Source organism: Stigmatopora argus, chromosome 5 (assembly GCF_051989625.1).
Source record: "Stigmatopora argus isolate UIUO_Sarg chromosome 5, RoL_Sarg_1.0, whole genome shotgun sequence".
Taxonomy (NCBI): Eukaryota; Metazoa; Chordata; class Actinopteri; order Syngnathiformes; family Syngnathidae; genus Stigmatopora; species Stigmatopora argus.
This window is the reverse complement of record NC_135391.1, coordinates 3,859,537-3,872,047: the sequence shown is the minus strand read 5'-3', so window position 1 is coordinate 3,872,047 and position 12,511 is coordinate 3,859,537. Positions and strand designations below refer to the sequence as shown.

General features: G+C 38.5%; 1 protein-coding gene across 3 annotated transcripts in view; it reads right to left on the bottom strand.

Moving 5' to 3' along the window:
• The window catches only part of adgrd1 (adhesion G protein-coupled receptor D1), a 28,427-nt gene that overhangs the window by 11,171 nt on the left and 4,745 nt on the right, over positions 1 to 12,511 (bottom strand). For all 3 annotated transcript variants that reach the window (XM_077601563.1, XM_077601564.1, XM_077601565.1), the window contains 8 exons: positions 12,002 to 12,259; positions 10,690 to 10,757; positions 9,624 to 9,773; positions 9,502 to 9,552; positions 8,006 to 8,129; positions 7,706 to 7,813; positions 6,073 to 6,148; positions 4,430 to 4,571 (listed from right to left, as the gene is read on the bottom strand). In XM_077601563.1, the coding sequence (XP_077457689.1) occupies positions 4,430 to 4,571; positions 6,073 to 6,148; positions 7,706 to 7,813; positions 8,006 to 8,129; positions 9,502 to 9,552; positions 9,624 to 9,773; positions 10,690 to 10,757; positions 12,002 to 12,259 (977 nt within the window). The remainder of the gene's footprint in view (positions 1 to 4,429; positions 4,572 to 6,072; positions 6,149 to 7,705; positions 7,814 to 8,005; positions 8,130 to 9,501; positions 9,553 to 9,623; positions 9,774 to 10,689; positions 10,758 to 12,001; positions 12,260 to 12,511) is intronic.

Sequence of the window (12,511 nt, the reverse complement as noted above, 5' to 3'; positions counted from 1 at the left end):
ACTGAATAGGAACAATCACGTTGCATCAAAAAAAACATTCCCAGATGACCTCTGGTCTTGATTTAAAAATGACTGTCAGAGTGATCAATAAAAAAACCAACACGAATGCCATCCCTCCAAAAGTGACACTAAGTGTCTCTAAGTTCCAATACATTAAACAAGTAGAAGCCTATTTAAAGCTAAAGCAACGATAGCAATTAGAGCCGCGTGACATGCGAACCCACAACGCAAAAAAAAAATCCACATTTCTTTCAGCGCATGAGCTCACAACTGACAGACGAGTGCCGACGGCAACTCGCATTTGAAATTTTTCGTTTTAATATGTTCTGGATGACTACTTTATGTGATGTCATGCTACATCAATAATTCTTTTCTCGTGCATTTATGGCCAATTGGATCGTATGTTCGTTTGAAGTTGAACTCTCCTGGTTGCTACGGAAACAAAAGTATGCATACTATTAACATAACTCGAAATATCAACTGTATTTTGCTATATTAAGTGTACAGATTGCACAATTTACCCTCCATTAGACACGGAAAATCTCATTTATTATTTCCCAAACGTTGTATTTTTGTTGTGTCATATCTACTACCGACAGTAGTAAATACATTTTCGTCAGGGGCGGATCTGAGGGGGGCCTTGAAGGGCGGGGGCACCCGGACCCGAGGCTCTAGGGCAGGTTTCGGGAACCTTTTTGACGAAGAGAGCCACAAACAATTCATATTTTCTAATGTTATTCATTGTGAGCCATACTACAAATTTAAAAGTCAAAATACATGCAAACGGGTGCCCTTTAAATGTTTTTTTTAGTAATTTCAACACAGTAGTAAATACATTTTCGTCAGGGGCGGCTCTGAGGGGGGCCTTGAAGGGTGGGGGCACCCGAACCCGAGGCTCTAGGGCAGGTTTCGGGAACCTTTTTGACGAAAAGAGCCAAAAACAATTCATATTTTCTAATGTTATTCATTGGCAGCCATACTACGAATTTAAAAGTCAAAATACATGTAAACGGGTGCCTTTTAAATGTTTTTTTAGTAATTTCAACACTTTTAAAGTGAAAAAAAAAAGAATATTTAAAAAAAAATTCTAATGCAGTTGAAAAAGAAGTTTTAAAGCAGCTTTAGACGTAGTATCGCAGTTCTGTTTCCATATTTTAGCTCACAGGTTAGCGAAAAGCCAAATGCACCCATCAAAAGAGCCACATGTGGCTCCCGAGCCATAGGTTCCCAACCCTTGGGGGGCCCGGTTTGCTAAGGGAGCGTAGTTGGGCAAGGGGAGAGTCTAAAACAGAAATAAGATTTCGCACAAATCTATAATGCCGTGTTTAAGCGATACAGTATGGAACCCAGCTAACCCGAAACTCAGTTTGACAACCCTGATATAGACTCTCAATTTGAGTGCATGCGGTGGGACTCAACCGGTTCTCGAGTGAGGTCATAATGTCGGGGGACAAGCAATATGATGCGCAGCTGTGGTTATGGCTCAGTCAACGAGTTGGACGATCAAAACAAGACGTGTTGATAGCCACGCGCGGGACACGAGGAAAATTTGTCAAAATAAAACAAAGCCAAGACTTTTTCGGGGTGAATAAGTTTAACAACTAGGTGCCGTTAGTTCAGATCTGGGTCATGAATTTGGCACTTTTCCACAAATTTATTTGAATTCCCACAGGCCTTGCGTAATACAGTGGTAGCTCTACCTAATTTTAGTTCCATTAAACACATTTTATTACTATTGAACCACTAGTTATGTGTTACTTTGTTAATAGATGGCGAATTAGAAGAAATAAAACATTTTTTCCAATCCAATATCCTGTTTTGGGTGGGGTTTTTTTAGGGTTGGAACGAATTAATTTGTTTTTAGTTCATTTCAATGGGAAACATTCGTTCGAGTTACGAGAAGATCGACATACGAGCTCAGTCCCGAAACAAATTAAGCTCGTATGTCAAGGTAACACTGTATATATTTGGTTCCTAGCCCGGCCAGGCACATTAGCACCTTTTAGTTGCCCCTTATAGTGCGGAAAATACGATAATCCACATACACAATGAGGCTTTTCATTTTCAGGTTACCTATTCCCATTTGTTGTTTTACAAAGTCACTAAACTAATGCCCTTTTAGACATTTGGATGAAAATCTGTTTTCATTTGTGACCTCATTCATAATCTTTACTAACGGTGTAAATGGTTCCATTAATCTTCTTCATAGTGACTCTCGGTGAGACGATAACATTGTGAGTGATCTGAGTGAAGAATTAATGTTTAACCATACAGCCCAATTCCTCCTCCCACCTCACGGACTCGACCTCCACCCGAACAAGCGAGACAGCGCTACTAAATCTCCGACCTCGCCAGGTTCTAATCAACATTAAAGCTGAGTGGTGTGAGAAAGCTTGTGGGCCTCCCAACCTCCAAAACATTTTCTCTGGGAACTCAACTAAGCCAACCCCATGCCACGCAAAGCGTGACCTCATCGCTTTGTTACCCTCACATCAATCAAGAGTGGACGGTCACCAACTTCACACTGCCACATTCGACCCAACGGTTCGCGACACCATCCGACTAGGTTAAAATCTCTGATAAGGAAACCAGGTGACATTTGGGACCAGACTTGAACCGTCGCCATAACAACGGCATGCCCAAAGGAAAACTTCCACTGTACATTTCCTCTACGGACATTCACATTCAGTCTCCAAGCAAAGTTTTAATGAAGTCGCCGGGTGCTTAAACAAAGACGTCAAGCTGCAAATCACCAAGTCTCCACCGCTGGTGCTACCAGAGGATTTGGAAACGACCGGGTGGTCATTCGTTTTTACTAAATCAGGTCAGCGCAACAGAGGCACGTGGGAAAAGCAACACTCTGGACAATTTCACAGTCAAAGACACATGGCCAATTGCGAGGGAGCTATATTTAAATCATCTGATTATAGATAGACAAACGTACTTAGGTATACTCCAGGGTGGGGAACTAAGAAACTAACTCCAGACCTTAGTCTCAGTCTGCAGAAGGTCCCCAGCTAGTGGACTTCCAGTGTGTGGCTCCAGTTTTTTGAACTAGGTCTACAATGTCTTGTGTGTCTTGTATCTGTGGTAAATTGTATTCTTCTTACAAATCAAGATTACTAAATCCAATAAAAAAAATTAGGTAAACACCATGAATAAATATTCATCTGTGCATCCATGTGAATGATTTGAATAAAAGAGTAAGAATAACATTTGATTGACCTTAAAGAAATAGTCTTTACGCTGATTATCAAAGGAGTTATACACGATTTTAAAACATGGTAGATTTACAGTCCAATATTACATTCTCGTGAACTATATGAATGACAGATACATGAATATTCTCATTTACAGATGGTTGTATCTTGGTTGTATACTGCAACCAAGAAATTTCCCCAATACGGCATGAAATAAAGTTCTAACCTAAGAGATTGCAGCTAAATTGAAAAGTTGAAGCGTAATACAAACATGCCATTTATCGTGAATAATCTGTGAGAGGTCGTATCAGTAATAGATCGAATATTAGCAAGCATGGTGTGTCAAACAAAGAGTTCAAATTGCCATGCTGATCAGCCAATAAAATTGGAGCGTCCACATTTATTCCACCAAGCTAAATTATTGGATTGGATTGGATAACTTTATTCATTTTATTGTATTCACTCAAATTATTGTAAATAAAGAGGATTTTTTTCCCATTTAATTCATTTGCGATGCCACTTTTCCTCACGAGGGTCATTGAATTGGTCACTAGAATTGTAATTAATACATCAATTAAAAACCAAATCGAGGCCTTTGATATGTAAATTAATTGGGATGGAACCATGAAATTCTTTTAAAATAAGAAATTCACATGATTAAGTGATTTTTATAGGTGAACCAAAGCTATCGTATTGGAATCGAACCATGAAATTCTTTTAAAATAAGATTCACATGAACAAGTGATTTATATAGATGAACCAAAGCTATTGTATTTCCCTTAAAAATGGATACTCCAAGTCTAATACTGTGATACCAAACTTTCATTCTTACAACAACCTTGCTAATATCAAAGCAACATTAAAAAAAATCCATTCAACAAATCACTCCTTAACCTTTAAGATCAGCTTTCTTATTTGAATGAATAACAAACGAAAGAGTAGAAATTGAACGTCTAGCAACGTTATACAAACAAAATACTGGAAGAAAGTGGCACATTAGCAAATGACTTTTCATAATGAGTCAACACTTCCTAAAAATGAATAAGACTGGTGGGAATGAATGGAGTTACTTTTTGATAAGGTGGGAGTCCCACGCCCGGACTGGAAAACCCGAAATGATGAATTTTTTTCCCCCAGCATGACTGACTCATCCACCGTTAATGGAACATCAAGACGCGAGACGGCAACATGGAAATTGAGACGGTTGGAGTGTCGCGTTAGATTCTCACCAATGTGTGGGTAAGGACGATCTTGATAAGTGGAGCTCCTGATAGGTTGACCGACAGGGCCGGTGACGGTTCCACGTTTAGAGAAATTAAGGAGCTGGCGACCTGGATTTTATGTTCCTTGAAATGAGAAGCTTCGTCAATCCTGGAAGAAAAAAATGGAAAAGTTTTAGGAAAGTGCGAAGAAATGGATCGAATGAAGAGGTTTAATGGGATGAATATACATTGACGTTAACATTCATTTAAGAAGGATTATTTTTCTATTCCACAAAAAAAATCTATGATACTATAAGTCCCTCATGTGTATACCAGAAAACGTGGATAAACAAAACAATCGGCTCGAATGAAAACGTTGGCATTGTTGGGTGAAAATGTCATGACATTTTCATCATTGAGCGAGCAAATTGAATTTAACCAACCAGTGTGATGAAAATTTGACACTTATGTTCGCTAATACTTTGCTCAATTGCCATAAGAAGTTTTGTCCACTTAACAGATCCGCTTAATAAAAATGTGTACCGTATCTTCCGGACTATAAGACACACTTTTTTTCTCAGTTTGGCTGGTCCTGCGACTTATATGTCCTTTATTTATTTTTTTACTTTGGCCTGTATATTACATATACAGCTGCCTGCCTATTTTGTGTTTTTTTCCAAAAATATGCTATATTTGGACAGATAGCCAACATTTACTTTCTTATCAAATTAGCCAATAGAGTGACCTTCATAGATACTTTTTTTCCCTTCTGTTGTGTATTGTTTGGTTAAACCACATGTATCAAAGTGGCGGCCCGGGGGCCAAACCTGGCCCGCCACTTCATTTTGTGTGGCCCGGGAAAGTAAATCATGAGTGCTGACTTTCTGTTTTAGGATCAAATTAAAATGAAGAGTATAGATGTATATTAAATTTCCTGATTTTCCCCCTTTTTAAATCAATAATTGTAATTTTTTAATCCATTTTTTTCCCGTGTTTTTAGTTCAAAAATCATTTTATAAAATCTAAAAATATGTAAAAAAGCTAAAATAAACATTGTTTTAGATCTTTAAAAAAACTGAACATTTAGGGCTTTTAATCCAGTTCTTTTAATCCATTTATATAAAAAAATCTAAATATTATATCTAAAATGGTCAGGCCCACGTGAAATCAAGTTGACGTTAAAGCGGCCCGCGAACCAACCCGAGTCTGACACCCTTGAGTTAGAGCAACTTATACTCAGGTGCGACTTTCAGTCCGAAAAATATAGGAAATTTGGACAGAGACCCTGCAAATGATCATGGCCATGTTATTTTTTCCCAATTACAGGCCAATATAAAGTGTACAAATTGAGTAAGAGAAGAAAATAACGTCACATGAAGTAAAAATAAAACACTCCAGCTGGAATCCGGAGCAAAAACGAGCCGGCTTTTCTGCGTAATGGAGCTACGTCGCTAATAGCAGGGTGTATCGGTCAGTGGAACTTGAGTGGTGAGATTAAAGATAGGCCAGGGCCCAGATAAGACCCCGACTCCAGGAATTGGCTGTTCAGGAAACACGGGCGCCTCGGACTCAGCGTACAGGAAGTCCATACAAAGCTTAAGCAGCTCGAGCGCCCGCAATAATCAGCAGAAACATTTGTGTTGGCCGAACAAATTGACGTGACATTTTACCTGGTCTCGGCAGGGCTGATTTCTTTGTAGTAGCTGTGCATGTTGTGGTAAAAGAGACCCACGATGGTGGTTTGGGCTGGTGAGAAAACAAAAGGGCACAGCCCAGTGGATCGGGGGGAAAAATGTCAAGCGGGCCTGCAAAAATGCTCGTGAAGAAGAGAAGTTAATTAACACCCGTTTGCCGCCGTGTGCTGACGATGGCCTCCAAATAGAACATTTGAATATTTCGTAGCTTGGTGAAAGGTAGGAGGTTGGGAAGGCAATTCTTAGCAAAGCTGATGTGATGTTTCCAGTGGCGCTGAGGGTCAAGTTGCCCTTTCCTAATCTGACAAATTATCAATAATAGTCCTACTTTAAGATTCTAACATAAACAATGGAAGTGCAGGAAGTCCTTCATTTGCCTTTTCCTCTTTTCAAAGGATTTTCACTTTGTTTTTACGTAGTTTTGTTCACGTTAGATCCACGTCCAGCGCATTTCATGATGATAAATTAATGATCCTCTCTAGAGCTCGGGGGTGTCAAAATGTGTCTTTGTCACGGATAGCACAAGAGTAAATATCTTTTTAAAAATATTGATTTTTATTGTTTACTTGTTTGTTTGTTTTTAAAGGGAAAAAAACAGCAGATCTCTTCTTTATTCTTCGAAAGTTGGATTTAGTGTCATGAATATTCTCTTTTAATTTATTATTTCCATTTAGTTTTTTAAATGTTACAAAAAAGGGAAACAATATTGTTCATCCTTTTCTGAAACTGAAATTAAATATAACAAATATTCTTTTTTTATTTTTAAAAAGGAGTACAAAATAAACTCTTTTAACTAGTTATTTCTGGGTTTACGAACAAAGTTACAAACAAAAAAGAGAAACAATATTGTTCATACTTTTCTGAAATATAAACATAAAAAAATATTATTTTTATTTACATTTTAAAAAAATATTATTATATTTTATATCAAGGAGCAAAAACTAAACACTCTTTTAATTTGTTATCAGTTTTTTTTAAATTACAAACAAAAAAGGAAACAATATTTTCCACACTTTTCTGCAAAGGAAATATAAAAATGCATAAAAAAACAGATTTTATTTAAAAAAATTGACAAAATGAGAAAACACTAAATATTCTCTCACTTCTATCCTCCTTAATCTTTCACTCTGTAGTACGGTTATTAAATTTGAACAAAAAAACAAAGTCAATGCACATATTAAGTATGTTGAAAAAAATGTCACCATGCTAAACAAAATGATATGTTGGTCTGCATCTGGTCCCCTGGTGGTGAGTTTAGCACCTGTGATATATGGCGGCAGGTAAAAATGACCTGCACATAAAATCCAGCACGCTGAAATGCACGGCGTAATAGCCGTTCTAAATTCCCCAGCCTTTTTAACGACGGAGGAAAAAGAGGAGAATGTCACTCTGAATGAAAGCATAATTACTCGTCTTAAAGTCAGCGCTGGAGTTCTACACTAACCCATAAAGTCAAACAAAGGCAATCCCCGACACGGCTAAACCATAGCATGTCATTAGCTTTAAATCTTAGCCAAGTAATTTAGAGGCAAAAAACGTCAGCCGAGAGTCTGACACATTCCGACGCCAGCACGAGGAAGCGGTGACTTTTAGATAAAAGATCACTTACACTGCATGGTGAAAGCCTCCCCGGGTACGGATATGTAGCTCTTTCCCTGAGTGGGGAAGCGGTAATGTGGCAAATTGTAGTTTTCGGGAAATTTCAGCAAGGAATAATCTGCAGAGACGGAAACAAAGATGGAACGCTGACACATAAAAACTAAACGAGACCCGGACTGGTGAAAATGGATATCTGTTGATGTGAATGAAAATGACAAATTCAGGTTTACGCACCACTTATCTTTGTCTTAACGGTCTTACCACACCAAGTACAAACACTGAGTCACTTTTTGCTTTTTTTGGGACTGACCTGCAACAAATGACGTTCCTCCCAGGGAGATGAGAGAGTTTGGACTGGGTTCCAAGTTAGCCACCATGTGGTCCATCACTCGGTCCACGGTTTCGATCAAGCCGCTGACCACAGAGCCGGACTCCTGAAAATTTGTTTTTGCAAAGATTAAACTCGCAAACTTGAAATATTGCAATAAAAACACTGGATGTTAAAAGTTTGCCTCTGCATAGGGCGTACTACGACTCAATGGAAAAGGGTAGTCGAGACTCGCTGTTTTTATCGTGCGATGAGTCGGAATATGAAATTGAAATCTTGCAATAAAAACACTAAATGTTAAAGGTTTGCCTCTGCATGGTTGAAACCGATGATAATCAAAGGGTAGGATTCCGGCTGAGGGCGTACTACGACTCAATGGAAAAGGGTAGTCGAGACTCGCTGTTTTTATGATGCGATGAGACGGAATATGAAATTGAAATCTTGCAATAAAAACACTGGATGTTAAAGGTTTGCTTCTGCATCGTTGAAACCGACCGACAATCAAAGGGTAGGATTCCGGCTGAGGGCGTACTACGACTCAAAGGAAAAGGGTAGTCGAGACTCGCTGTTTTTATCGTGCGATGAGCCGGAATATGAAATTGAAATCTTCCGATAAAAACACTGGATGTTAAAAGTTTGCCTCTGCATAGTTGAAACCGATGACAGTCAAAGGCTAGGATTCCGGCCGAGGGCATACTACAACTCAATGGAAAACAGTAGTCGAGACTCGCTGTTTTTATCGTGCGATGAGTCGGAATATGAAGAGACGAAATAAGACGTGAAAATGTCGTTATTAACAAGTCTTCATTGGAAATTCATTAGTCTCTTGGTCAAAACAGTCTTGGTAAAATGTTTTGATCAAAACAACAGAGTAGGCTACTTCCCGGCTAGTCCACTAGCAGCGCTCGATTGGACAGAAAAAAAATACAGGCCTATATCGGCAGTGTCTGCGTTGCAGTCATTAAAATTGTATTTTACACTTTTTGCGGGGGTTTATTTTGCAAGTAAAAAAGACTATAGATTGTGGCTCAGTGAAGTCTCCCCTGAGGCGTTACTGGGACTTTAAATGGAATTGTCCAATTTTATGAATGCACTTTCTTTGGCTGAAAAGAACCCAGTAAAAAATTCCCAAAGCACATAAAGTGACCACAGAAGGTAAGGCAATTCATTGAAGGCTATCTTTTGCAATCACCTATGTGTGCAACATCTGTTTCAGTTTGCAAAAATCAAAACAAGCGCATTTATTTTGGAGACTCGGTGTTCTAAAACCACACACTTTCATCTGGCACTATTATGTCTGGATATGAAACCAAGTTTGAGCAGGAATTATATCACGAAAAGCCCTGTTTCTACATAACGACGATGCGGATTCATTTTATACAAACAAGCGTTACGTTGGACTTTTTGTTTGAATTCACAATATTTATGCCAGGGTTTTATTTAGTGGGCTCGATCGGGTTCGTAAAGAACTCGTTTACCTCTGGTAGTCCAGGACTCAGCAGGACTTCTTCCACGTTTATGAGAAAAGCCTTAGAGTGAAATTATTGATGTTAAATTTGCACGTAAAGGCAATTTGCATCGTGCTGGATTGTTTGCAAACCTGTGTCAGGTTGTTGGCTGTATTGTGAGGAATGGTTTTATTGGGTAGGACCTTCAGAAAGCCCAAAACTGGCATGGACTCAGGATCCTGGGAGCCTCGGACCTCCTCGAGCATACCGTCCACCACGGGAAGACTCGCTTGGATGGCTCTCTGAGGAAACAACCGACATCACGTTTACTATTACAAAGCGGTAACCAGGGAGTTCCAGTGTATGTAATGCAGCAAATTCTTCAGAAATTTGGGTCCAATAATTTCGGAGATTTTTTTTATTATGCCTCGTACTGTAAAAAAACAATAAAACTTCCCTTTAGTTCTACAAAGGTGACGTAGAAGAAAAAAATCTGAAGTTGTCTAAAGTAACATGCTATGTTTGCCTATTGTTAAGTCGTTTGATCAAGTTTATATTGGGAATTTGATTATATTTGTTGAATTTGTTAGTATATATATATATGTATATGTATGTGTATATGTATATATATAAGCAACACGTTTATTTATTTATGTATTTATTTACTAACTTGCTTATTACCTATCTATTTATGTCTAAAACGCCTTTCCTGTGTCTGTATTCTCACCCTCTTGCTACTGTGACAATGAAATTTCCCAAATACGGGATGAATAAAAGTTATCCAATCCAATAATCAAGTTTCTAGGCTACACTTAAATTTCAGAGTATATTGTAAAACAAATGATATGTTCCGGGAATTTAACCGAAGACTCACTTGCGATGTTTAATTCTCTGCATCAATCTAATAAAATAAAAAATAATATCAGCTTATTGGACTTAAAAACTGCTTTTTTTGGGGCTTTGATTAACCCAGTCGTGTATTTGGTTGAGCTTCAACATTCAAAAAAGATGAGGAATGTCAACAGTTAATAACTTTGCTAAAAGAGAAAGTTTAGCAGCCAGAGCCATGACCTAAATACATGGTTATTTTTTGGGCATTTTAAGGGACTTTTGAGTTGTGTTTCATTTCAAGTCATGACTCATTGATCACTGTGTGAATGATCGTATATTATAAAGAACCACTGGAATGTGACCAAATGCCAAAATCCATCAACTCACCACAGTTGTTGTAGCGAGCGCCGGTTCTTTAAAAACACCCGGCGTTGTGGCAGCTTCTATCGCGTGACCTACACAATTCAACACATTGAAAGTCACGGTTAACTTCATTTCTATTTCTGCTTTGCTAAATCGGATCAGACACAGATTGGCCCAAACTCGGTCATGAAAAACGATTGAAATTTTCACCCACACCAATAAAATATTCCAACACGCGCCTCTAAGCAAGTCTGAAACACATTTTATGTCGAGTTTTAATGAAAACAGCTTGCTGCCAATGCCTAAATATGGATACACTTATTAGTCTGGCTCATTCCTGCCAGTTCTCCTTTGTTTCAATGGAAGATTCAGAGAGTCTGTGTACTCAGGGGAAGTGTAATACTGTTCGGAAACACTACATCAGACTCTTTGAATAATAATACGCCTTGATTCTGGCAAAAACTAATTAGCAGCTACATTTCAGACGTTGGGCTCGTCGTCTATGGTCATATTTTGCTATAATGTCATCGTTCCAGGGGCGGAGCAAATGTGAAACTGGCCCAGGTGCAAAGAGTGTCAACAGGCCCCTTATATAGTCTTAGTGTTTTTTTCCCGTTAGTCAGTGCGAATGGCGGAGCAATCGCTAATACGAGAGTGACGGGAGTATATACTACTTCTCGTGGGCAAGTGGTCATGCGTTATCCTATTATGAGGACTTTTGTTTGCATCATTTTGAGAATATTTTGAAGGGAATACAAAAGCAAACAACCCTCTATAGGTTGCATCTGAAAGTCAGGGTGGAGGCGGGGCCAATAGAGCCATCCCGGGAGAAGAAGCGTATCAAAATTTAAAACAAAATTAGAATGAAGTTTAGTGTAAGGTTAGATTAAACTTATTTTTGAGTGTGTCTGCATCGTAATCCAAGTTCATTAAAAAAAAAATTATGTTATGTTACGAGCGTGTTGCCGTGCAAAAAGTCAACCCTCCCATCTCTGTCTCTCTCTCTCTCCCCTTTGCGAAAGCCATCTAATTTTAGTACTATTAAACACATTTAGTACTATTAAACCACTAGTTATTTGTTACTTTGTTAATGGATGGTGAATTAGAATAAATCAAAATGTTTTTCCAATCCAATATCCTGTTTTTGGTGTTTTTTTCAGAGGGTTGGAACGAATTAATTTGTATTTAGTTCATTTCTATGGTAAACATTCATTTGTTTTACGAGTAAATCGACATACGAGCTCAGTCCGGGAACGAATTAAGCTCGTATCTCGAGGTACCACTGTACCACAAACAAACAAAAAATAAAATACTATCTATTAGCATGTTTTCTTACCTATAGCAGCACTGTAGTACTGAAAAATTTCAGTAGGCAGAAGAGCTCTTTCCCAGATGACAAACTCGTCAAAGGCCCCCGTCACGTAGTGGCCATAAGTTCTATCGTTGCCGGTTCCAATCACCAGATCAGGGAAGGGATCGCCGTAATTTTCGGAAGTGCTGCCATTTTCGTCCCCGGCATTAAAGGTGCCATTTATGTAAACCTTCAGACCCGCCGTCTTTTTCCAGGTAAAGAGAATATGTGTCCAATAAGGTTCTGAGGGCCACAAGAACAGGCAAGAACATTTTGAGGACCCCCAAACGACTACTCATTGAATTAACAAAGTCAGTACGACTAGACTGCAGTCAGTTTTTCATTAAAAAATAGATTTTGTTCTGAAAAAAACTCATGGAAAACAGTATTGTCAGCGGAAATCATTGGCTCTCTAAAAATCATTTCAAATTAAACCATATCTAATAAGCCTTTGAGGTTAAAATTGAAACATGTCTGAGACTAAGCCATTATTTC